Source organism: Mustela erminea, chromosome 6, assembly GCF_009829155.1.
Source record: "Mustela erminea isolate mMusErm1 chromosome 6, mMusErm1.Pri, whole genome shotgun sequence".
Taxonomy (NCBI): Eukaryota; Metazoa; Chordata; class Mammalia; order Carnivora; family Mustelidae; genus Mustela; species Mustela erminea.
The window spans coordinates 105,697,254-105,723,652 of NC_045619.1; the positions used below are offsets into that span (position 1 = coordinate 105,697,254).

General features: G+C 52.3%; 1 protein-coding gene across 12 annotated transcripts; it reads right to left on the minus strand.

The window, feature by feature from the left end:
* Window positions 1-420: 420 nt before the first annotated feature.
* On the minus strand, window positions 421-25,394 carry SLC6A12 (solute carrier family 6 member 12). 12 transcript variants are annotated; one of them, XM_032349155.1, is made up of 17 exons: window positions 25,005-25,061; window positions 23,888-23,972; window positions 21,600-21,862; window positions 15,906-16,040; window positions 12,785-12,925; window positions 12,075-12,162; window positions 10,849-10,981; window positions 9,449-9,583; window positions 7,696-7,799; window positions 7,228-7,352; window positions 6,651-6,763; window positions 6,038-6,175; window positions 5,209-5,311; window positions 5,012-5,104; window positions 3,301-3,401; window positions 2,670-2,840; window positions 421-1,512 (listed from the first exon to the last, which is right to left on the minus strand). In XM_032349155.1, the coding sequence occupies exons 3-17, from the start codon at window positions 21,811-21,813 to the stop codon at window positions 1,369-1,371; spliced, it is 1,938 nt and encodes a 645-aa protein (XP_032205046.1). In that variant the 5' UTR covers window positions 21,814-21,862; window positions 23,888-23,972; window positions 25,005-25,061; the 3' UTR covers window positions 421-1,368. The 12 variants fall into 12 exon arrangements, with proteins under 12 accessions (XP_032205046.1, XP_032205055.1, XP_032205053.1 ...); XM_032349164.1 differs by lacking the exons at window positions 5,012-5,104; window positions 25,005-25,061 and adding an exon at window positions 25,199-25,358; XM_032349162.1 differs by lacking the exon at window positions 5,012-5,104 and having other exon boundaries at window positions 7,228-7,322; window positions 25,005-25,058.
* Window positions 25,395-26,399: the final 1,005 nt, after the last annotated feature.

Genomic DNA, 26,399 nt, shown 5'->3' on the forward strand with positions numbered 1-26,399 from the left:
GTATACAGGTGGCTTCCCTTTTTCCAGTTCCCAGGTCCTGCCCCAGGCCACTGTCCCGAAGTGGCCTCCCCCACCCCAACTCCTCCCCCTCCCTTGCCTTCCGGAGGCCCTGGTATCATTTGATAAGGGCCTGGGGAGAGGAGCATCCCCATGCAACACCTCCCACTCTGTGGGAGACCGGTGGGCTTTCACATACTCCAAGGAATCTCCGGAGGAAGAGGAGATAGAAAAGGGCAAGAACAAAAGGAGCGAGAGAGGAAATCTGGCCAGAGGAGTATGGGCCGGCAGAGGAAATGCCAAGATAGGGATGCCAATGTGGGGAAAGTCGCTCACCTCTCTAGAGAGGGGACCCTCTCCCTCCCACCCCAAGACATTAGAACTAAACAGGAACGGGTCGAGGCAGAGAAGACTAGCACACCATAGCAGACAATCCATATATACTTGTTAACTAAGGCAGGAGGGTATCATGGGAAGAACCTCGGCCTGAGAAAAGGAGACTAGGTTTTGGGCATAGTTATGTGAGCTTGAAAAAGTCACTTTCTCTTTGGTCCTCAGTTTTCTTACCCATGAAGTCAGGAGGTGGGACAAAAGCAGGGTGGCCAATGGAGCTGCCTGGAGTTCTGTATTTGGAAGGACTGTGTGGTGGGAAGACTCTGTTATCGATTAGCAATGTCTGCCTTGGGCACCGGAAGGTACAGACACTCTTGCCTTTGAACAGTCTAGGGATCATCTCTAAGTTCCTTCCATTCCAATGTTCCATGAGCCGAGGACACAGATTTCAGGAAGCGTGGGGAACCAGGGGCACCTTGAGAAGCCTCCAGGAAAACTTGAGACCCTGATGGCTCGTGAAAGCTTTTTGTATCTCTAGTTCCTTCCCCGGGCACTTCAGAACACCAAGCCTAGTGAAGAACCTCCTCTAATGGAATGTCAGAACAAATATGGTGTGTTCTGTTGTCACTTCCAACCCACCATGTTCCATCAGGCTCTCCGAGTCCAAGCGTGAGACGTATCCCCATCGGCGCTACCCTCCCAAAGCACAAATACAGGAAGCTGGAACATCCCTACAGCGGGAGCTCCCATACAGCGTGATGTGTTTGAATCAGATGGTGGACTCAAAGAAGACCACCCTCCTTTATAAATAAGAAGGTGTGTTCCAACAGTATGGTGTGGTGTAGCAGACCACATCTCGCCCACAGAAGGAGCTGCCCCAGCTGAGGAGCAAGCGGCCTGGCCTTTGGCTGGGGGAACCCACGGACATCACAGAGGTCCCCAGCTGGACTGCGGTGGGAGACGGAGGTGAAGGCTGTCCACCGTCGTGGCCCTAACAGAGGTTCCTGGCTCCATAGCCACTTGACTGCTGGCCACATCCTACAAGTGGGTCTCCTTCTCCCCAGCTATGAATCCCTCCTTTGCTGGGGAAGGCCCGCCGTCCTGGCTGGTACCACCATCTGGATACAGGCGTTGTTTGGGCTGTGGCAGGCCGGGGTCAGGGGTGGTGAGTTGTCGCAGGCGCTGTGGAGATGAGAGGGGACAGATGGGTGCTACTGGTGAGTAAGGCACAGATGTTTCGTCCTTTTTGTGTCCCCGGGGCCCAGCCCAGAGCCAGACACATAGGGGCCATTGGTCGAATCTGAGTGAATATGGGAATAAATATTTCGAGAAGAGAGAAGACACAGTAGCGTGGTGACTAGGACCAGAAACTGGCCAGGTTTCAGTCCTGGCTCTTACTAACTACCTGTGCAATTGCAGGCAACCCATTTAACCCCTCTGTGCCCTATCTGTAAAACAAAGATATTAATAGTACACAGCTCAAAGTAAGTTGACCAATAAGTGCTTATTTTTGTTCTTACTATTACTATTATGATGTGACCAATAGGTCCCTATTATATGAGTAGTAGTACTACTATTATTACTGCTATTGGTACCATCTCCTTCCCCCTCCTTCTTGCCTTGAATGCAGATGTGATGACTGGAGTCATGACAGCCTTCTTGTGACCATGGGCTGGTGAGCATGATGACAAAGACATGCTCAGACAGAGGTGCAGAAATATAGGAAGAGTTTGGTCCCTAATGACCTCTTTCAAGCAGCTGAACCAAATGTCAACAGGATCCATCTCTGGTCTTCTTGATGTAAAAGAAAATAAGCCAATTTGCTTATTGCAGGTTGGGTTTTCTGTTACTTATAGGCCGGATCAATTTCTACAAGTGTAATATCTTTGTGGGACATGCTCTATCCCCTTCTAGGAAGGCATGTCTTAAATTCTAAACAGGGAGTCTTTGCATTGGTTTCCCAGGCAGAATTAAGAGAAGAAAAGAAGCCAGAAGCCTGTGTATGAAATGAACCATGGTAACGGGTTATTAGTTTCCTGGGAGCAAGGGATTTGTACTCTCTAAATCTCTGCCTGGGCACTTCTTTAAGTTCTTGCTGTGACTCGGTTTCCTCCTTAAGCCTCTGACAGTTTACTCTTGCTCAACTTGCCCACATGATCTGCTGGAGGTCAGATTCTGAATGCCCAGAACCCGAGGACTCTTGAACGTTTCTGGCAGTGAAGCCATGGGACTGGTCTTCAAAGATTCCATGAGACCAAAGGATGGCCCCACACTCAGAGCTGGGCCCCACACCATCTCTCAGGAACCCCTTTCCATGTACCCCTTCCCCAGGTCCCTACCTTCTTGAAGGAGCCCTGGGTCTTCAGAAGGCTGATGATGACAAAGAGTGGGACACAGACCATGGAGGAGAGAGCCAGGAACCAGCCGATGGAGTAGCCCCAGGGAGGGTACACGTAGATGTTGTTGTATTTGAGAGGGGTGTACTTGCTCAAGGAGAAGAGGAAGGTGGCCTGGAAGGAGGGAGAGGTGGACACAGATGAGACACAGAGTCCTTGAAATCCTCTCTTCACCCACTTCAATGTCCAGGGACAGAGGACGAGTTAATGCACTGTGGTACATACAGAGGTAGACTAGTAAAAGCCATCACAAGCTGTGAGCCAAGGCATGGCTCCCCCGAGGACTGAGATAGGAGGAGCTCTGAGGAAGGGAGGGGAGGTGGAGGAGCCCTAAATCGGCAGATAGAAAGAGACCACTAAAACTGGGACGCTGGGCAGAGAGAAAGGAACGGGGCGGAAACTGGAATGAGGCAGGAGAACTGAAAGCAAGTGCAGGGAGAACCGACCCAGAAAGGGAGAATGGACCAGCTTCCCTGGGTAACTGGATAGGCAGGGAAGGAGCCCAGAGCTCAGGCGTCCTGCTCCTCGTCCCCGAGTCCTCTGGCGGCAGGAGGGTAGCTGGCTGGGCACATACCAGGCAAAGTCCAGGGGTCAGAAAGAGCCAGGAGACCTTCACCAAGGGCCATGGCCGATAGCCAATCATGTCCTCAACGTTGTCATAGAAACGGTCTGCTCCTGCCCAGGGCAGTGGGAGAAGAGTGTGAGAACGGGAGGAGGGAGACAGCTTGTAGGTATTCGGGGAGGACTCACTTGGCTTTGCCTTCTGCCCCCCACCCTGTCAGGGGAAACTGGGTCAGGGCACGTGAACGAGCAGGGTCGCTGGCATCGCAGCCACAAGGCAGGGAGTGGAGAGGGAGAAGGGGCTGCCATGAAAAACCCAGGAGCCCTCGTGAGAGCTACTCAACCTCCCAGTGCGATCCTTTATCCCTTTGTCTAGGAATGAAGAGCCTAAATCCTAAACCCAGAGGACGGCGTGGGCCTAAAATGGCACCATTGCTACGTCCATGCTCATTTATCTATGCCGCAGAGATGAATTCAGTTTCAAGTCAAAAGAACAAAACGGCGAGGGTCCCGCTATGCCTGCGTAGCACGCCAAACTCACACGGGGCCAGAGAGCCACTGGGGAGGGAACAACAGTCTAGATTCTAGACTCTGGAGGAACCACACCGCGTTCTCGGGAAAGCCCGACAAGAGGCTTGATCTGGGTTTGTGGAAACCCTGCCTAGTTTTATGTACTGTCCTTCTGTTTCCACGTCTGCTCCAGATCCAGGCCCAGCCAGTCCTCTAAGGAGATAGCCACCGATTGGGAAAGATCCTGGGATGGTCCCCCCCAAGCCCTTCCTCAGCAAAGCAATAACTCCCCACTCATCACCAGGGTGCACGAAATGTCCCATTAGGGCGTCATTGCTTTGACTTCCAAAATTCTCCCCCGGATACCAGCTAATGCTGGGGAGGCATAAACTATTATAGTTCCTCAGCTTTTTAGAACTCACTGTGATGAAGTTTATCAGACCCTCTTTGATAACAAGTCCCGAGACGCAGTAGAGAGAAATCAGAAAGACATCACATGTTTGAAGTGAGACTATAGGAGACATGTCCCAGGAGAGGAAGGACATTAGATAGGAAGGCTCAAGGTAGCAAAATAAAAACCTTCCTACTCGCAGCTTTCCTCCTCAGTCCGGCTAAATGGACCCAGCTCCCCACCTCTGCCCCGAGCCTTGTTACATCGGCAGCATGTCCGCCCGCCCCAGGGTCCTGGGATATGATGATGCCTCTTCCGCATACTAGCTGTGTGGGCTTAGACAAGAGAACTACCTCTCTGAGCCTTGCCTCCCCCCTGCAAAGGGCTGCTGTGTGGGCTGAGAGATAAGGTATGCCATAGTCAGCTTGTTTCTTGGGATTTAACAGTGCATTGACTCAATGCATAAAGGTTCCTCCCTCCACTGTCACCAGATAGGACGTTCTAGCTCAGCATCACTGGCTGGATACCCCAGCCCGGGTTGGGGGGTGTGGTGGTGGAAGTCAACAGAAGGCAGAATTCACTCCAGTCTAAGAAAGGAATGTGTAACAGCCATAAGGAGAAAAGCCCCCTCAAAAACACGGGAAGGAGTTTCCTGTTTGGGGAAGTATTCAAGCAAAGTCTGGGTGATAACCCAGAAAGGGAATGTGGGGATGTGCGGAGGCTCGGACGAAGCAGCCCTAAAGCTAGGATTCCCACTGGCAAAGGGCTTCCAGCTGCTTCTGTATCAACAAAACTGTTCCCCGTTGTTTCTCATTCCTCTCACCATTGCGGGAAATCGGTTTTGTCTGTCTGCCATAATGACAAATGCCTGGGCTCCCAGGGGTGGATGAACTTCCCAGGGCAGCAATACAAAGACCTATAGAAACCAGAGGGCTGGCACAGCCCGTCTCTCCTGGGCAGATCACGTCCTTCTTGGAGGAGGGGCTGGAGGCTCCCCCACGCACTCCTCTCTCCACTTACCGTACACCCAGCTGACGCAGATCACTTCAAACACTGCCAGGAAGAGCAGGCATATACCGCTAGATGCGTAATAATCAAACAGCTGGAAGATATACATCCCGCCCTGCAGAGAAGCCGGGAAGCTGGGTAGGGCCTTGGCCAGGGCGGGCAGGGCACCCGCTCCACAGCGAAGGTGCAACCATCCGTCTGGGCACCCCTCCTGCCCAAGCCCGTTCCTTACAACTAACTAAAGGGAGTTTTCCTCTCCTGTCCTTGCCTCCAGGCCCCTCATTTAACATCAGGACCACCATTTCTGACTCTTGGGAAGTGTGGGACATACACTTTGTATCTTCCAGCATCCTCTCTTGTAGAAGCTGTCACCACCTCACTCTGAGGGTGCTCCTTTCCCTGCTACAGGCCTGAAGCGGAGCTAGGGCTGGACATTCACTGTGTTCTTAGGAAAAGGTCCCTCTCTTTCCTCGGGTGTTGGGTGGGTGGCAGAAGGTAAGCCTGAAGCTCTGCCAGTGCTCTTTAATATTGGGAGGGAAATCTGGCTAAGAATGGCATTCCTGACAATGTCCTTAGAGCAGCTGGATCCAACTATACCTGAAACCAATAACCTCTAGACTTTTCAGTTTCCTGCCCCCCCAAAACTCTCTTTTCTGCTCAAACTGGCTAGCATTTGGTTTCTGTCACAGGACACCAAAAGAGCTAACTCTCCCGACATCCTCACTGTGATGAGGGCAGAGCCTGTATCAGCACCCCCAAGTAGCCGATAAGGAAGGTGTGGCCCCTGGCTCCCTCACCCTGGAGCCCATCCTGCAGGCCACACACACCCCCACACACTCACCTCCGTAACCAGGAAGAGCCCTATCAGATAGCACACGACTGCAATAGCCAGGATGAGGAGCTCTCGCCGCCCACTCTTCCGGAGCTGACTGGGAAACATGTCCACGGAGGCTGTCACCAGGCACTCCACACAGACAAACTGTGGGCAGGAGGGGAGTTGGCACTCACCCATGCTGATGCACAGGAGCACAGGAGGGGGTTCAAGGGCAGAAGTGGGGGTGCCAGTCCTGCCCTGGGACAACCAAGGGTCCCAACATGGGGACCAGAGCAGGAGACATGTTCTGTCCCCAAGGCTGGGGAGTGGGGCTGGGCTGCTTGAGCTGGATAGCCAGAAGGAGGCTGAAGGGCCATTTGGGAGGGAGGTGTCCATGCATGGGGAAGGATCAGGCCTAGGGGGAGAAGGTAGATGGCCCCCTCACAGAATAGGTTGGTCTTGAGGCCCAGGGTCCTCCAACCAACTGCAAGGACAAGCCCTGGAAAGTGGAGGGGGATCTGGAATATATGGTCAGGGGGAAAAGAGATTGGGGGGGAAAGGTAATTCCCAGAAGTGCAGAAGCTGGGAATGGGGTCAACAGGGCAGGGAGGTGTGCAGTGGGGTGGGTGGGGTGACAAACCTGGCTGTCCAGCCCTAGGAAGATGAGCATGATGAAGAAAAGGCAGGACCACAGCTGGGATAAGGGCATCATTGTCACAGCCTTGGGGAACGCGATGAAGGCCAGACCAGGACCTGCCAGGCACACAGAGGTCAGGAGAGCTCTGTCCGGGCTCTCACTACCCGCAGGGAGGAGCCTTCTCCCAAGGCTCTGTGTGAGAGCACATGCGAGAGAGAGAGAGAGAGAGCGAGCGCACGAGCGAGCATGCACATGCACACACATGCATGCGCAAGGGGAATGTGTGTGTGTGTGTGTGTGTGTGTGCCCGTGCGTGTGTGTGTGTGTGTTTCAAGAGTAGTTTCTTCCGTTACTCTGCTCTTCTGCTTCTGAGGAGCTGGCTTGACTGTGGGTCTGCCCACGCCCCCTCAGTCCATGCTCCCTCGCCCACCCGTCGTTAAGAAGGCCCTCTTCTGCTCCAAGCAGGTCCCCCAGAGGCTAAACATGTTCCCATAAGCCAGCTGCTGGGACCCCTGCCTGGGACCCTGGATGATGGATCTGTGTCCTCTCCTCAGGGCCCAGGCAGCAAAGTGGCACTTACCGGACTCGGCCACTTCGGAGATGGGAACCCCCTGCTCTTGCGCCATGAAGCCCAGGATGGAGAAGACCACAAAGCCGGCCACGAAGCTGGTGGTGCTGTTGAGGAAGCAGAGGGCGATGCAGTCCCTGTGGGGCAGGGCGGGATGGCGAGGAGCCAGGGGAAAGAGAGGAAGAAGAGCCACCAGGGAGGAGAGAGCCAAAGACAGTGGAGCAGTGGAGCAAGCGGAGAGAGCAGAGTGGGGAGGAAAAGGGGGAGCAAAGATGCACATGGGGAGGTATGGGAGAGAGAACGGGGAGGGACCAAGATCAAGGATCACGGAAGGCAAGAGAGGGAGAAGGAGGGAGAAAAGGAGGGAGGATAGAAATTCAGTCTAGGAACTAACGCGGTGATTCCCTGGCCACACTCCAGGAAGGCCAGCCCCCCATCAACCTGTGGTCCCCGGCACCCCACCCCTACCCCTTCACTCACCTGTAACAGTTATTGTGGTACTTGTTGTAGCTGCCCAGGGCGGTCAGGCACCCCTGGCAGATGGCAAAGGAGAAGAAGATCTGGGTGCCTGCGTCCATCCACACCTATGTGAGACCCCAAGAAAGTGGTAGGGGGTGGGGGGCGCCCGGCCTTGGCCCCTCAGACCCTGCTGGTCCCCTGGGTGTGCCCTTGGAGTTGCACACTCATCACCGTCCACTCACATGTCACTTCACAGGCAGGGCCATTTAAATGCGGCTCTGGGGGCACCCAGGGGGCCCCCCACACTAGGATTTCTTGAGTGGAGGGGCTGGGCTCAGAGAAGGCAGGGCCCAGAGAAGGCAGGGCAGAACTGAGAGCATCAGGCTCACTCCACAGCACTGAGTGCCTTAGGCAGCCAACACATGGGGCCAAGAGCCACTTCATTAGAATATAAGGAAAAAACCCAGGACTCCTTGGGGAGGGGGATGGGGGAGTGCAAAGAATGTGCTCAGACAAATCCTATAGGAGGAAATCAAAATGCGCAGCAAATCTGTGGGGAAGGGGAGGGGGGAGTTAAATTAAAACAACAAAATGATACTATTTTGATCTCTCAAATTAGATCAAAGTTTAAAGCAAATTATTATGGAATCTCTCATGGGCCCTGGAGGAAAAAAGGGTGTCCTCCAATGCTGGTGGAGAAAGTCTCCATTTCTCTAAAGCCAGTACATTTCAAGAAACTTAAACGCACATCCTCTTGGACTTAGTGATTCCAGAGACTGTCAAGAAATAATCAGAGATGTGGTCCAAGATTTAAACACAAGGTGTCCATTGCAGCTGTATATGTGATCATTAAAAAAAAAAAAAAATGTCCGGACGCCTGGGTGGCTCAGTGGGTTAGGCCTCTGCCTTTGGCTCAGGTCATGGTCTCAGAGTCCTGGGATCGAGCCAAGGATCCCTCTGCTCGGCAGGGAGCCTCCTTCCTCCTCTCTCTCTCTCTCTGCCTGCATCTCTGCCTATCTCTGTATGTCAAATAAAATCTTTTAAAAAAATGCCTGACCTAACTGTCCAAGAATAGGAGCAGATTGATGACACCTGCCCCACATGTAAGTGCTCAGAGGACAAGGAGCCTGGTCTGTCATGCACACTGCTGGCTCCATTCTTAGAGCACTACCTGGCCCTTGATGGGTCCTCAGTACATTCTGGATGAATGAGTGACTGAATGGTTGATAGATGGAGGACACAGTCTAGGCAAGTGTTTAAAATGACATTTACAAGTGAATTTAATAATATGGAAAATGCTTACAATATAATTTAAATGAAAAAAGACATATTTCTACAAAATTATCTCAACTATATTAAAACACACACACACACACAACTAGAAAAAGACTTGGAAGGAAATCTAAAATGCTCATAGAGAAACAGCTAAGTGGTGGGATTTCAAGAGATCTTTAATTGTTCTCCAGTGGGGATACGTTGCCTTTTTTTTTTTTAATTTTTTTAAAGATTTTATTTATTTGACAGAAGGAGAGCACAAGCAGGGGGAGCAGCAGAGGAAGAGGGAGAAGCAGGCTCCCCACTGAGCAGGGAGCCTGATGCGGGACTCGATCCCGGAACCCTGAGATCATGACCTGAGCCGAAGGCAGAGGCTTAACCAACTGAGTTCCTGATATACTGCCTTTAAACCAAAAGAAAAGCAACCAGAGATTTTCAAAAGTACGGCTGTGGTTTGGGGTGGGAGACAGCAGGGAAAGGTCCCCAGCACAGCTCCTACCTGGGGGTCCTTGAGGCGAAGCAAATCAGGCTTCAAGTAATAAATGATGCCCTCAGAGGCTCCGGGAAGGGTGACGCCACGGATCAAAAGGATAATCAGCATCAGGTAGGGAAATGTGGCCGTGAAATAAACAACCTGCAGGGAAGCATCCCCAGGTCACTCCTGCTGGGGACACAGACGCCAGGAGGTGCCAGGGAACCTTCGGCTGTCCTCCTGTCTCCCCTCCTCAGGCAGCAAGAGTGGCCCCCAGCTCAGCGTCAGATGCCTCCTTAGAGATGCCAAGAGGGGTGAGCACCCGTAACTCGCCCCAGCTTCCTTACAATTTCTAGCGGGTCTTGGGCTGCAAGGCCGGTAGAGTGTGAGATGCACACCAGCAGGGCAAGGACAGAAGAAAGACAGGGAGAGACACAAGATCCCAGCCACAACATTTCAAAGGCTATTTTAAAATCTGGAATCTGGTCTCCCGGAATCCCTCATCCTGGCTGTTCTCCTTATGCCCCCTGGTGAGGGTAGGTCTCGGAGACAGAGGGGGAGCAGATCCTCACAGTGACCTGTGACAAAATTTATACTGCTTTTCCAGGCTTAAGTTTGGGGGAGCAGCAGTGGCCTGAGTTCTGAGATATGGAGACACTCCAAGGGGTCCACTCTGCCCCTGACCGAGCTCAGCTCCTTGTCAGAGGTGATGCCGATATCTGTGTTATTATCGCCATCACTAGTTTTATTATTATTACAAAAATCCTGGGGATGGGAGGGCTGCCCCCAGAACAGGCTAATCGGTGCAGTCAGTATCCTGTCTATTCCTGGCTTTTTAAAAAAGCATGAAACCTCAACCTCAGATTTCCTGGGTTGGAAATAATGGCTCTAATTTGAACTCTCTACACACACAATAAGCACTGTTGTCCATTCTTGGCTTGAACCCTTTTGACGATTGGAAACTCACCACCTCAAAGACAGTTCTGTTTGCTGGTTCATACCACATACTACAAAAGGCAAGTCATAAAAGTGTACGATGCTCATTGTGTCATGTACACACATAATTAATACAGATGGACACAGACATACACATAAAGGAAACTAGAAGACAATACAATGAAACATTAACGGGGACTCGTAGATCCAAATGGCTGCCATGCTGGCTGGTACAGTGATTAAGGGGACTTCTAGGTTTCTTATTTCAATCTGTACGTTACTTACGTAAACGGATCTTTTATAATCATATTGAAAGAGAAAGTCTTACCTTTCTTACCTTGGACTGAGTTAAACTCTTCTTACCATTTCCCCTGTTCTCACCTTGCCTCTCCCTTATACTACTCTTTCTTTCAGTTCTCCAGGGGGCCTCTTTGAGTGTCTCAGGGCTTCTGGGGGCCAGAGAGAGCTTACCAGGGGCCAGAACACCTCACCTTGCCCGTGGTCTTGACCCCCTTCCAGATGCAGAAGTAGCAGATGACCCAGGCAAGCAGGAGGCACAGGGCCAGCTCCCAGCGCAGGGCCCCCAGGTCGTGGATGCCTGAGGTGATGCCCAAAACACGTCTCCTGAGGATGGAAAAAGAATTAACCAGGTAGCAGGTGAAAGGGTACAACTTGGTGTTTGTCTTCAAGTCTCTTGATTCTTAGCGCTGACCCCACAGATCTCATGTTCCAGGCTTCCCCTCCCCATCCCGCTGCACCCCCCCTCCCATGGCCATGCCATGTTCCCACCTGTGGTCTGTATGCCCCTGCTGTTAGAAGACCAAATCACGTAATCCCATAGGTATCTTTGTCTTTCTAACCATCCAGCTTTCTCTGTTGTACAGAGAGAGATAGAGAAAGAGAGAGAGAGTGAGGGTGGTAAGTAAGGCATGGACGAGCAGATGGAGAGTAGATACTTACACGGGCAGGTTGAGATACAAGTGCATGGGTATCAAACAGGGGGGCTGACTGTGTTTTAGCACCCTGAAGAGTGCAGGGAGCAGTGGAAATGTGTGCACATAAGTGTTGGTGGATGTGTGAGCTTTGGGTGACATGGGGACATACGAGAGTACGGGTGCAGGCAGACATGCGTGAGTGTTGGTAAATATGTAAGGGTACAGGCAGACCTTTGCGGGCATGAAGCTGGACACATGTGGGCGTGGGCAGATGGACGGGCGTAGTCACATGGGAGGGTGGAGGTGCGAGTATGGGGTCGGCCAATCTCTGCGGTACCAATACGCTCACCTTGGCCCATTTCAAGCTACCCACATGACATCCCTGAACACGGAGCTGGGGAGTGATGGGCACCACCTGCTCTTGCAAGCCGGGGCAGACCACTGGCCAGGCACCAGGGGACACATGTCGGTAGGAATGAAGGTGTAGGTAGATCCTTGTGGGGGTGGGGGTGGATTGGTGCAAGGCAACAAGATGACACGGGTAAATGTGTGGGCCTGGGCGGACACGGGTGGACTCAGGGTCATTGGGAGTGTGTCAGTGGATGAGTCCAGGTAGATGCGAGTGTGCCCCCAGGTCCCAGTGGTGTGCAGGTCGGGGAGGTGGGTAAGCACTGGAAAGTGTGCACAGAAAGGCTTAAACCCTCCCTCCAAGTCCCGGGTCTCGGACATCCACATCTCCCGCTTGGGGCCCCTGGCACATGGCATCCAAACCCAGCACCTACTCCCAGAATTCCATGACAGGCGAGGTGAAGTTCTCGGAGGGGGTGGCTGGGCGGGTTCCCGAGCCGTTCAGGAAGTCCATGCAGTGCTCTGTTGGGGACAAGGGGGGCTGGGCATTAGCTAGGGACTAGATGGGGAGAGATGCTCTGACACTCTGGTCCCCTCTGACCCTCTGACCTTACAGCCTGGCGGTCCCCATCATTCCCGATCCCAAGAGCTTCCCTCAGAGCCCCCATTTCTTAGGAGTTGACCACCCAGGTGGTTCATGGGACCAGCCCCCCTCCCCGTGTGCCTCATACAGCTCTTGTTCCAGGGAATCTAGCTGTGCCCTGGCCACCCCACCCACCAACCTCTGACACAGACTTCAGATCCCTCCTCCACCCCCAAGACTGGCCCACTGTCTCTCCACTCGACACACAAAGGGACTGTGTCCTACGCCTGCTCTTCCCCCCAGTTGGGCTGCTGTTCCCATGGTCGGTTCCTTCTCACCCTTCAGCCCTCAGCCATCAATTTTCCTCCCGCTGTTGTCGGGTTTCTGCTGCTTCTTTCACCCGGTGCAATTTGTAATTAATTATTTGATTAATTGGTCTGTTTCTCCCACGAGACCATAGGCTCATGGAGGGCTGGGGCCACGTGGCTTTTGCTCGCCCTTGGGTGTCTAGTACATCCAAGCTGGGAGAGGCCCCAGCCCAGTGGCCGAAACGATGGATACCTGTGTTCCAGCTATTGGTACAGGTTGTCCAGGGCAGCTCAGAGGTAAAGGAGCTGAACAGGTAAAAGAGGGCCCAGGCGAGGATAACGATGTAGTAGATGTTCAGATAGGACTCGATGACCACAGAGGCCAGACCGATGCCTGTGTGTGGGGAGGGTGGGGGAAGGGAATGGGGAAGCAACAAGGAAAATCCAAGAGATCAAGTTAGTCCAGCAGAGCCGCACGGAAGCCTCCTGCAGTGGCTGGCCAGGGACTGGGTGCTACCGGAAGAGACTCACCACATCTGTTTATTGGCCTGAGAAGCCACAGACAGCACATTTTTCTAAGAAACCCAGGCTACAGAATACCACAGTTTGCATTCTTCCAGTTTTGTAATACATGTTTGAACATATATCTTCTTTTTAATTTTTTTTTCTCATTATGCATAATTTACTTAATTTATATCCCCCCTTTTTTAAATGAGATAAACTCTGGAAGGATTGCCATCCAGAAGCTCCCTGTGGTTCTCTGGTGATAAGATTTCAGTTCATTTTTTTAAAGTTATTTTTTTTTCCTTTTGTCCATCTGCATTCTCTAGTTTTTCTATGACAGTCACGCATGACTTGTAAAATGAAAAGGGGCAGGAAGAACAGAGGAGTTATCTTTTGCTCAAGGTAAGAGCAAAGACCAAAAGAAACCAGCAAAGAAAAAAAAAAAAAAAAAGGAGAAGTGGTCACCGTGGAGAACCGGGAGCCTGAGTGGATCTCAAAATGCCAGCTCACAGGGGAGCGAGGGGTAAGAGTGTCCCCCAGAGGCGCGACCTGTGCACCCAGGTCTGACACAGGGGAGCAGTCTGGAGGCTGGCTGTGGGGCACCCCTCCCGCGCTCAAACCTATCAGGGCTGGGAAGGAGCAAGGGCAGGCATAGTACACCACCCCCACCCCCCCTTCCTGCCCCGCCTGCTCCTGCAAACGTGGGATCTTTTCCACAGTCATTTTAAAAGTAACACGTTGCCAGAGCGGCCGTTAGTCCCGAGGTGCGAAAACTGGTGGAGAAGTGGGCGCTGTGCCCTGCCAGGGCCTGCCTGTTTGTCCTGCGTCCCAGCACCGCACACCCTCCCCTGGGGCCCCAAGTCCTGGAGATTCGGCTGGCGGCCCGGGAAGCCGGTGCTCCAGAAGGATTTAATGAAGCAAAGCCCAGAGGCAGGTCGGAAAATCAATGCCAACTGTCCACAAAACCTGCCCTTAGTCGGGCGACTGTCCACAAAACTTGCCCTTGGCCGGGCGAGCCCACCCTGATTGTCTGTTCCCATGGGCCTGGCCACCTCGACTGGAGGCCCGCCATGTTTTCCTGCGTTTGGGTCTCCGCACAGCATGTAGGCGTGGTGGGGGGGGCGCCCTAAAGCAACCGGTTGGGGCCTCGGGAGGGGTGGGGCCGGGGGCTGCTGATGGCACGGAGGGTCCCCGGGGAGCCTCAGCCCTGCAGTTCTGAACGCACACACACAGACACTCCCAAACAAGTGGCCACTGTGTGGCCACTCGTCTCTGCCGCTGCCAGAACGTGCTGTGCTCCCACCACCCAGTAAACACCGACCTGACCCAGGAGGAGGCAGCGCGCCAGAGCTGGTGTGTATGGGGGGGGGGGGGTTTGCCCCATCTCTGAAGGGAGGGATGATCTGGGGCGGGGGGAGAAGGAAGCTTGTGCCTGTGTGTAAATTGAGGGGGAGGGTGGGTGAGCACAGGGTGTGCCCTCCCATATGGGGAGGGTGATCTGTGGGGTGGGCGCCCTTACACAGATGGAAGGCAAGGTAGTAAGCAGCCTTGGACCCTCCCACCAAAATAGGTGCACACACCTTGAATGCGTCTCTCCCTGAGACCCCAGGCCTCAGAGTCTGTCTCTTCTACTTAGAAAAGAGGGAAGGAGCAGCAATCCTTCCCTCCAACCCACATCCAATGATCGGTTTGCTCACCCTATCTGCAGTGATCCCCTCGGAGAGTTAGTCGATACCTGTGGGAGATTCATCCCTGGGTCCTAGGGATAGAGCCCAGCTGTGTGGGACATTAGGCAACTCCTGGGGTCCAGAGCAGAATGCTGAGAAACTACTCTGGCTGAAGCCACAGCACTCCAGCAGGACCCAGCCCTCATGAGTAGAAAGGTGTGCAGGCCAAGCTTTGCCCTGCCCCAGCCCCTTACTGCTGCTCCTCCAGAGGTCCCATGGGTGCCCCAAGAGGAATCGGCTAGCCCCAAACTAGCCTGGTCCCTACAGCCAAACCCCCAGTCAGTGGTCAGGTTCCCAGCCTGCTCAGGAACCAGTAATTTCCCCCCATGCCCGCCTCTGCCCAGCCTACTAAGCTGGGCAGTAACCCCAGATAGCCCAGTCCCCGAGGCTCTCTCAGAGACTGATGTGAGGGGAAGAGTCCTCTCCTCATTTCACCTAGGCCAGGAACCCCTCAGAGACAAAGGTTGGGTTTCCCAATGGCCCCCAGGGGACTGGCCCAATCAACTAAAATTGGAGTAGGGGAAAGACACCCCAAGCTGCTCGCATTAGCCAGCAAATCCACAGAGAGAACAGGAGCGGTGCCTAACCGAATCCCTAACCTAACATAGGAAATAGCGTGAATTTTCAGCTCGGGGTGACCTGGGTTCAAATCCTCAGTGAATGATCTCATTTTCTCATCTACAAATAACTAAGTGAGTTATTACTAGAGGATCCTATGAGGAAATGCACATAAAGTTCTTACTTGAGCCCCAACATGTAGCAGGGCTCAGTAGTTGTTAGCCATCGTCATTGTCATCGTCACTATGGTTATGGGCTTCGGTGGCATGTCTGCGGCCGTGCCATATACACGGAACAACTTTTCAGGAAGCTGAGGAAGATGAACCTTCACAATTCCTCACTGGCAAGGACCCCTTCCAGGCTCTGTATCTAGTTCTGCACTGGTGATTTTGTATTGTCTTTCTTGAGGAGTGCCTTCCTCCCCAGGATCTATTAAGTTTGAGGCCCCCCAAAGTCTGATGACACTTCCTTGTGTCCCCCACAATAGACGAATAAGAAGGCGGTGGCAGGGAAGGAAAGGGGAGGAGCAGTGGAGGGATGGACTCTCTTGGGGGCCCAGGTAGGAGGGCGAAGGGGAACACTCACCCTGGAGAAGGGGGCAAATCTTTCTCCAGGCTGTCACACTGCCTTGGCTGGTGTACTGGCCCAGCGCCACCTCCAGGAAGAACACCGGGATGCCACAGGTGAAGAAGAAGATGAAGTAGGGGATGAAGAAGGCTCCTGTGGAAGAAGGGGGGCAGGGGCTGAGTCCTCGACCCATCTGGGAGACCAGTGTCCCACTACTCGGCATCTGTAATCTCCCTCCCCACCCTCCCAGGGGCCCGTGTCGGCTTCCTCTTGTCTATGAACGGGGACGGGCAGAAATTTTCCAGTCTGACCCCACCCCCGGGATAGGAAAGACCTTTGAAGAAAAAGGAGTGAATATTTAGGTGGAAATCCTAATAGATGCCCAATTTATTTTCTCAGTGTGCTTCACAAACTTAGTCCATTTATTATTTTTGGAACCAAAACATATGTTCTGTATAATTTGATATGCCTGTTAAATTATCAAGTGTGTTACATTTTAGAGAAAAACAAACAGAGACACCTCAGAAAAATTATTTTTCCTCTAATAATTTTCAGATTTTTTTTTCCCCCTCCACCAGGCCCGGATCTGAACTGGGGTCCCAGCAGAGAAGGCCTTTCTGCTCAGGCCAATTCTCGGGTGCGGGAGTTTCGGCAGTCCTGTGATTAGGTGCAGACTCACGGGAGGCCAGGCTGAAAAAGCATCCAGCAAAGTAGTGAATTTGGAGACAACCCTAAGCCACCAATGCCCACTTCAGTCTCTAAGACATATACGTCACTTCAGAAGAGTAGCCGGGGGTGAACAGATTATTGTTTTCTGCACCAAAATAACCCTTAGCACTTATGGAGTGCTTACTGTATGTGAGGCTCCACCAACTTCCGAATCCTCACAGAACCACCTCCCACGGGGCGGGTACCATTGTTATCCCCATTTTACAGAGGAAGAAACTGAGACACCAAGCCAGCTGGTCTGATCCTGAGTCTGTGCTCTTACCCAAGTCATCCACCTTCCTTTGTAGGAAAAATAGAAAGTACGAAGGGGAGAAAAGGAAAAAAACATTGTATAGCCTTCCAATATTCTTATAAACACACACACACACACACACATTTCTCTTTTTTTGGCCAAAATGAGTACCTGCCATACATTCTTGATAATTATTTAAAAACATATCATGAACCTATTATATCAATAAATGTAGACAGCATCATTTCAATGGCCGTGTTATATTCCAACATAAGCATCTGTCCTAGCTCATTTCATCCGTACCTCCACTGGCCTCTGGTTGTTTCACTGCAAACTCCACTGTGATCTGCGGCCCACATCCTTGTGCATTTAGCTAACTGGCTCCTTCGTATAAATTTCCAGTAGATGAATTGGTAAGTCAGAGGGAATGTACTTTTTTTTTTTTTTTTTTTGCTTTATTTGGTGGTAAAATACATACAACATAAATTTTACTTTTTAACCAGTTTTAAGTGTACGGTACAGTGGCACTAAGTACATTCACTTTGTTATCCAATCACCACCACCATCGGTTTCCAGAACTTTCTCAGCCAGCCCAATCTGAAACTCCGTAGCCATTAAACACTATATCCCTATTCCCCGCCTCTCCCCAAGCCCCTGGTAACCATTGTTCTACACCTTCTCTATTGTTTTTCTACATATCCCATATAAGAGGAACCATACGGTACTTATGTTTTTATGTTTTTGTCTGGCTTATTTCACTTAGCTTCATGTTCTCAAGGTTTCTCCATGCCTTTCCACGTTTTGAGGCTGAGTAATATTCCCTCGTGTGTATATATCACATTTTGTTTATCCCTGAGTCCATTGATGGACATTTGGGTTGCCTCTACTCTTGGGGCTTGAACACTATTTAAAAGTCTTTGATGTGCATTCCCAAATGGTCCTCCAAGCCTCTCCTACCCATCTGCACCGCCAGGAGCAGAATGAGAGTGAAGAAGAAGGATCTGTGAGCCCTCTGGGCCCTCTAGAGCCACAGCAGCCAGTAATTCTCCAAGTCCTGAAGTCCTTTGTAACCCCAGCTTTGCCTGGAGCAACACCCCTGACTCCAGGTTTCATGGCTTAGTGGGTTACAGGGGTGAGGCTGAGGGGCAGTGTGCGGGGTTCTCCCGGAGGGCGCTTTACCGGAAGTCTGTGGCGGCATGTGACTCATGGGCCCCTTCCTGCTGACTGTGTGGAGGTCCTTCCCTCTCCGGAAGGAGAGGGCCTCAGCCCTACCCTTGGCTACGTAGACTTCTGCCCCACTGAAACTGGGGAGAGCTCAGGAGGTCTGGAGCCGGGCCACCCTCAGGCTGAGTCGGCCCAGGCCTGGGCCATGGCAGGCAGTGGGAGGAAGTTGGTCCTCCAGCGCCTACAGGCATCCATTCTTGGCTTTCTCCCTGGGTTTTCAACACACTATCACTGCAAACATCCTCCTCTCCAATGAACATCTGAGAATCCTCACTCGGGGAGGCTGACCTGGCCCACAGTTCTCTTGGCATGTGCCCAGGCTCTGGGCCCGAGCAGCCGGGTGAGGCCCCCCAGGGATCTGTGAACATAGAGCAAAGGGAGGGATACTTTAAACACATCCCGAGTGTTTATGATGACCCCTCCCTTTGCTCTAAGGTATGCCTTATTATCTCTGCCAAGCACTCACTCCTGAACCACTAACAGTTTGAAACTCAGGAGTCATAAAATTCTCTTTTGGGGTGAACCCTTTTTTGACGATGACCTAGTTTAGTGACACCCTGTTTTTTTGGTAACCAAAGACGTGATTACGCCAATAACACTATTTTTTTCATCCCTCTTGAAAGATTTTCCTCTATAGAACTGTTGGTTGACTAATTATCAATTCATTATGAACTGATTAATAGATCAGCAAAAACTATATATAACAACCTTAAAAAAAAAAATTTTTTTTTAAGCCAGTCAGAGTGCCCCCTGCAGTTCCTTATGTGGAAGCTTGACTACCTTATGTTCTCCTACAAACAGACCCAAACAAACAGAGAGCTTGTTTGGAGGTTCTAGAAGGGGAACGTTGCTACTCCTATATCCTCCTATACAGAAGAACGGACCTCTTCTCTCAGGGAAGGTTGTCCTCTTTAGACCGAGCAGACAGCTTTGGGAAGGATGCACGTGGAGTGGTGAGGGACAAGGGGCCACCCGCCTGGCCTTCCAGATCAGCTGAATCAACCCTAGCGACCAATGAGGTGAAAGATGTCACAGCCAGATCGCCCTCACATCCTAACTGCTAACTAAGGATTTATGGTCAGCTCGAGAGAAACCCTGTTATCACAGCGAGTTCATAAAATTCTAGCCTAAAGCAAAAAGTCGACACTTGAGTTGGTCGGTGAAGTCATGTTCCCATGTAGATCCATCATTACATTGTCTGAAATAAGGAAAACTACATGCCTACTTTCCTGGACCCCCAAAGACCAGTGACCTCAGATTGGGACCCCTGACCTTGCTCGGCCTCTCATGTGTGGGGAAATAAGGGAGACAGGAGAGAGGGGTGGTGAGGTGTCCTCCCCGGGCACTTAGGTTGGGACAGAGCTGACACGAGTACCTGGACTCCGCCCAGCAGCTGCGTTCTGGCACTGCCTCTTCACGGACCACCCAGGCTCAGCCCCGTGTCCCTGCTCACTGTCCTATGCACTCGTCTCCCCACACCACCCCATGGCCAGGACCGAGGTCACAGCCAAGGGCAGCCACCAGGCGGGACACCGGCAGGTACTTGAACCCGAAAACCTGTCCCCTGGACCCTCTTTCTCCCTCCTTTTCAGATGGCAGGGCGAGTGATGGGTGAGCTGGGAGCCAGGCAACCAGGGTACACAGCTCCCAACCACTTCTACGATCTTGGGCAAGTCACAAAATATCCCAAGGAGCCTCTGTGTGCTCTGTGAAATGAGGGCTCAGCCTCGATCATCTTTAGCTGGAACACGAATGCCTTGCATGTTCGTGAAATTGGCCTGAGACAAAGAAACAAGTCACTGACCCTACCACTTCTCCCCACCTCCCCTAATCTCTGGCCAGCATTCACCCGCACTCCACAACCTTGCCCCATAGCCCTCACCTGCCAAGAAACCCCATTCCTATTTCTTTGGAGCCATTAGTTCAAACACTTGGTAATAACAACTAAAAGCTTTAAAATACAGAAAGGTACCTGGTAGATGCTCAGTAAATACCTGTCAAAGTAAATATGAGGGGCTTGGTTGGGTAAGCATCTGACTCTTGACTTCCGCTCAAGTCATAATCCCCTGGTCATGGGACTGAGCCCCATGTCAGACTCTGTGCTCAACAGGGAATCTGCTGGAGATTCTCTCCCTCTCAGCCCCTGTCCCTCTCTCCAAAATAAATAACCTTTTTTAAAAAATTAAATATGAACAGTGTTTAGAAGGACTTTGTAAACAATGATTATCTTTAAGTAGGAATGTTTCTTCTTTTTACTTTTCAGGAAAGTTTCAGGTTTCCCAATAAATGTGTACAATTTCCACAAGAAAGAATAAAGGTATTTTCAAAAAGCAATGATGAATCTGTCCAGTCACAAATAAATTCATACAAATGGACACTTCCATTTGCATGAAAATGCCAAATAGGTAAACCTGTAGTCACAGAAAGTAGATCAGCGATTGCCAAGGGCTGGCAGCGAGAGGGACTAGAGAGACTGCTAATGCCTTCTGGCCTTCCTTCTGGAATGAAGAAAATGTTCTAAAATCAATTGTGGTGGTGGTTGCATAATTCTATGAATATGCGAAAAACCTTTAATTGTACCCTTAAAAAGATTGAGCTGGCCCCTTCCCACCACACCCCTGCTCATTTTTACAATCAGTGCTGAAAAATAATGAAGTTATGTTTCTTTAATTTAAAAAAAATCAGAGAGAAGGTCATATTCCTGTGCTCAACTTCTTCAACAGTTCCTATCTCTCTCAGAGCAGAGCCTACAGGATGTAAGCCCTGTTACCTCTCTGATCTCTTCCCCCTCTCTTCTCTCCATCAGGCACTGCCCTCCTCACTGTTCTGCAAGCAGGCCAGGTGCACTTTCACCGCAGGACCTTTGCCTTTGCTTTCCCCTCCCTTTGGAATGGTCTTCACCTGATCTCCAGCCCCAAGACTCACTCCTTTACCTCCTTCAAGTCACATCCTCAGCGCAAGCTTTCCTGGGCACCTTACTTCACCTTTCAGACCCTTCCTGCAACGTCCCCCGCCGCCAGCGACCCAGCATTCTCCCACCCCCATCCCTGCCTGGCTTCTCACCGTTCCACTCCTCACTATTCAGCATATCATGCATTTTACTTCTCTGGCTGTAGTCTGCACCCTGATCTAGAATATAACACACAGAATGTGTTCTGGACTGGATCTAGAACAGCACCTGGCACAGGGCAGGGCCATAATAATACCGGCTAAATGAATGGCTCCTATCAGCAACCGACGTTGTACACCATCATGAAGGACTATTATTATCCTGTCTTGTTACCTACTCAGATTCCTCGGTCCTGCCCATGACCTCCGTTTACCCTTCACCGTGGCCCTGGGAGATAGCATCCCTCCTTCACGGCGGAGGACCCCCAAGGCACAGCCAGAGCTCAGACCCCGGCCCTCCGACTCCATCTAGCCTCCTTCCATTTCATCACACCGCCAGGCAGGAGGCACCCAGGTAGGCCCTGCCTGGCGGTCAAGGCACAGCTCTCCCCACCACGCCTACCTCAAAATGAACTCACCACCTCCATTTTTGTAGCAGAGATAGGGAAACCTCCAGACATTCCCCAGCCCAATGATCTCCCCGGCCACTGACAGCACAAACTCCATCTTGTTGGTCCACTGTTCCCGATCCTTCACCTGGTCCTCGCCTTCCTGGTTCAACATCTCTCCCTCCTCGGGGAGCCAGGAGACCACAGGAGGCCCGTCCGCGGGGACTGTCACTTTTCTGTCCATGGCGACGCGATGGACCGGGAGGCCGCAGAGCAGGACGGTGAGACAGGTACTGCCAGGTGGGGGGAGAAGGGGTGAGCTGTACCAACCCGATGCGCACCCTCCACCCCTGCTTTCTCCCTCCTAGGCTTTCATTATTGTCGGAACATGACGGTCACATTTCCCTTTGTAAGAATATGGTTTAATATCGTCAGGGTGTTGCTTTTCTTCCCGAACTCTTAATGACATTTACACCGAAAGTTACACTTTGCTCTTGTGACTCGGAGAGCAAATAAGGAGCCGATTTTAGTTTGCCCATTTTGCAGAGGGGGAAATCCAGGCCTTGACAGATGAAGGGACTTGCCGATGACCGTATAGGAGTAGACTGGGAGGAAAAGGCTTGAAGTCTTTTATTCCGAGTCCCCTTCTGATATTAACAGCCAGCCACCATCCCTGCTTGCCCGTCTGCCCAGCTGTCCAGTGAGTGGCACCTGCCCAGCCTCCAGCCTCCAGGCCAGAAGGGATCAAAGCCTGCCAGGGGTGACAGGAGGTCAAAGGGCAGGTGTGGCCCAGCTGACTGCATGGTCTTCCTCTGGCCGGTTGTGTGCTCATCCCTGTGCCAGGGAATCGATCAGCTCCGGGTAAACATGGGAGCCAGCTAGCTCTGGGCGTCTGATTGGGAGGGAAGGAGAAGGTGGGGTCTTTAAATAAGGTCAGAGGAGACCTGGGATTGGTGCCAGGACCAAGCACAGGCCTTCGAGGGAAACCTGGTTCTTCTCTCCCCGTCGTACCTCTGTCCTGAGAACAAGCAAGGGGTTCTGGCGGTCGACCCCAGAGCAACTCTCACTGGGCTGGGTGGTCTCCTCAAGGGAGACCCAGATGTGGCTAAGCATGACAGTAGGTTACTGACCTTCCTGAGTCCCTGCTCTCCTAAAAAGCCCAGAGCTCCCTGAACTGCCAGGAAAATGACGTGGCCTCCCTCGGTTTTACTCTGCCCCTATCGCTGTCCATTTGTCAACCTCCAGGAGACAAATTGCGGCACCGTGGTATTGTACCTGGAGTCCTTGTTTGCCTTCCCCCCTCCCCCCGACACAGGCACCCTGAGGCCACCTCCGCCTTGGCTCCCAGGGAGCTGCCAGGAGGAGGGGTCCGGGCTCCAGGGGGAAGTACCCACCTAGCGCCCCTCACCTCCGGGGGGGCGCTGGGGGAATCAAAGTGACCCGAAGCTACCAAGTGCTCCTCCAAGGCTCTAGGGAAACACAAGGGATTCTTTTTACTAAAAGAAGCGTCTGTGTTTATTTGTTGGTCCTTTTAACCCAGGCAACAGCCCAAGCCCAAGTCAGTTAGAAGGGCGTGGCAGGAGCCATTTGAGGTTATGGAAATTTTTGAAGGTGACTTGGAGGGTACGGGTTATCCCAGGAACGGGAAAGCCTGTCGGGGTTAGATTCTGGTATGGGGACCTACTCACAGGTTTCCATGGCAAGTTCAGCCCAGGAAGAAAGATGAAGAGAGAAGCACCTACTGGAAATCAGAGGTCTCCAGCCTCCCATGTAAGAGAGGAGGAGGGAAGGAAGGGAGGGAAAAAGGCTTCCAGGTTCAGAGGAGACCATCGGACCTTGGAGGCTGGGGGAGGCTTTGAGAACCAGAGTGTCAGTTTGGAAGAACGAGGCAGTTTGGCCCCGGGGAAGAGCCTTGTTGCTACCTGAACCAATGGTAGACGGCAGACATTGTACAGAACTGGGGCTTAGGCACCCAGAGGAGTGGCCCCGGAATCGTTATCAGGCAGATGAATGGATGAATGAATGAATTCAAAAACATTAACGGAAAAAAGCACCGGACAGGAAACCCAAGGTCTAGTCCATTCCTAGCCTGTAATAACATTAATAAAAGTTTAACATTTGACTAATCCTTGTGCCCAAAATCTACACTTCTTCATATACATTATTAAATTTCATCCTCATTAAAATCTTTGAGTAGGTATTACTACGAATTCCATTTTATCAATGAGGAAATGAAGCTCAGAGAGATGAAGGGACAGGACTCGACCCCCTGCAGGTGTTCAGTAAAAACGACTTTTGAATGATTTGAAGAAACTTACAGATCCAATAAGTGATGGACCCGAGTCTCTAACTTGCTGTGTGACCTTAGGCAACTCACAGGTCCTCTCTGGGCTCTCAGTCTGCCTGGAAGAGAGAATGAGCCATTCAACAGGGGTGCTGGGAGGGTAGGGGATAAAAATAAGCCTTTTCTTGCCAAGCCATAGTGTAGCTTAGCTCAGGGTAAGCCCAAGCACAAAGGTCTCCAAGGGGGAGGTCAGGGGACAAGCCTTCCTGTTATCAAACCAGAAGCACCACGTGAGGGCCAAGCTGTTTGCAACAGTGGAAGGAGGGGAGACCTGGTGGGGACAAAGAGTGAGCGAAGGGAAGACCAGAAGCGAGTGCAGAGTGGGAAGCAGATCTCAGAGTCCAGTTTGGGCACAGGGTTTGGGTTGTGTCGGGATGGGGGAGACCAGAAGAGAACACATTGATGAGCTGATACTGATGGAACGTATTTTTTTTTTAAGGTTACTGGAAAGATCATAATTTATGGGTTAGAGTGAAAAACCGGAATGGCAGAATGAAAGCATGAGCCTGTGGAAAGGGAAGCTGGCCCCGAGCCATGGCAAGTCAAGGGGAAACAGTGCAGCAAGTGGGATTCAAGTTAGACTCAGGGAAGAAATGTCAAGGCAGAGGTCAGACATAAACACAAGGTCAGAGATCTCTTGTGGGGGTTACTTTTAAAAGCCAAAAGGACGGCCTGCCCCCCTACCCTTCTCACCCCGTCCCCACTGTGCCCTTCTGTCCCTAGCCCACTTGCGAGGAATAAACAAGTGCTATCTACAGTCAAGGTGACTTCCAGAGATCTCCCCCTTCCCAAGGTCTCCCCCGTCACAGCCCTGCCACCTCTCTAGCCCCTAGAACCCGCTTCCCACCTCTGCTAAGCTGGAGCAGGGTGCGGGGGGACAGGCATTGGAGCTCACCACACGTCAGTGCCCTCCAGAAGCAAAGACACCTACACCCACACTGGGCTCAGTGCTGCCCATGGAGGAAATCTTCAGGAGACTAGCAAGTCCAAAATTAACCGTTTACAGGAGCTGGGCATGGGTCAAGGTCTAGGAGGAGGAGGTCCGGTCAGGGTCTAGCGGAGGACCAGACAGGTGGAGGAATGCTGCTCACCAGCATGCCGCTGGGATCCCAGCTTGGCCCCATCTCCCTCCCAGTCCAGCACAGGAACAGCCCAGCCCCAGACCCGCCGTGGGGTGGCGGCACGGGATGCCCCAGCCCCTGCTTCAGCCCACACCCACATACCAGTTCCCATTTCCATACACACACTGGTGCCATTCCCGTCACGTCCCTTTGCACACACATACCTGTGTGCATGGCACCAAAACCTGACTCCGGCTAGTCCTTCACACCCTGTGGGCTGCCTGGTTCAGCTTGTGGCCGCCCGCCCCTCCCCGGGGCTCCCTGTTGCCCTCCTCTGGCACAAGCGTGCCCACGCCTCCCCATAGCCTCAGCTGGGGCAGCTTCCTCCTTCTGGGAGACACTTGGCGTCCTGCTTGCCCTGCTCGGCCCGTGGGGAGGGAGGGAACCCCGCATCCACATGGCTAATTGCAGGTCACAAGTCTTCGGGAATGCCCAAGGTTTGTCCCGTCTGCTCTTCGTCCCATCTCGCTGGGCACTGTCTGCTTTCCCTCCCTCTCTGAGTCAGGTGATCACCCCTCTTTCCCCCACTCCCTGGGACCAGCCCCCAACCTCTGGACTTCCCCAGGCTCGTCCCTGAGCAACGTAGAAGCTGCGGGTGTCTTGGGAGAGCTGGGGTGATGCCTCTGGTCCTAAGATTCCCCAACATCACACTTGCCTTCTGCCCCAGTCTCTTATACAACAGATACACACAATCCTACAAAATCTTGCCTCCCAAGATTCACTCCTCCAGCTCCTCTGAGGCTCCTCTAAGGGACTGCGAAGGCACAGCCTGTCCTCCACTTCCTGCTCACCTCAGTCCCGATCTTGGCTCCCGTGGTCAGCTCAGCTCCATGCCTCCGGTCCCCGGCACAGTCCGGGGGACGCTGCTTACAAGAATGCCCACACAGCCGGGACTTGAGAGGGGAACCAGCTTCCACCTTTGCTCCTTTTCCTGTTCCTCCCAGCTCAGAATCCCGTCTGAGTTGTCGTCCCGGGACTCCCAGACAGAAAGCAGCTGTGTGTGTGCGTGTGCGTGTGCGTGTGCGTGTGTGTGTGTGTGTGTGCTCAGTCACACGCCAGTGTATTGGGAAGTGAAGGGACAGAGAAACACCACAAGCAACAGGAGGGACTGAAGCCAAAAGTTTGTGCACCAGGATTACAACATCCAACCTCAGGAAGCCAAGTCCTCTGTCCCCAGTCCCCCACCCCCAGCTCCCTCCTTCTGTGGGTGCCCCCCAAACTGTCCCAGTGGACGCTGTCCCAAGACGACCCCTCCAAACGGCTCAGACTCTCATCTGACCACATCTCCCTCCTTTTGTCCCTCCCACCTTCCCCCTCCTCACCTTGCCCCTCCAGTGCCAGCTCCTTCCGAGGGAGGTGATGAGG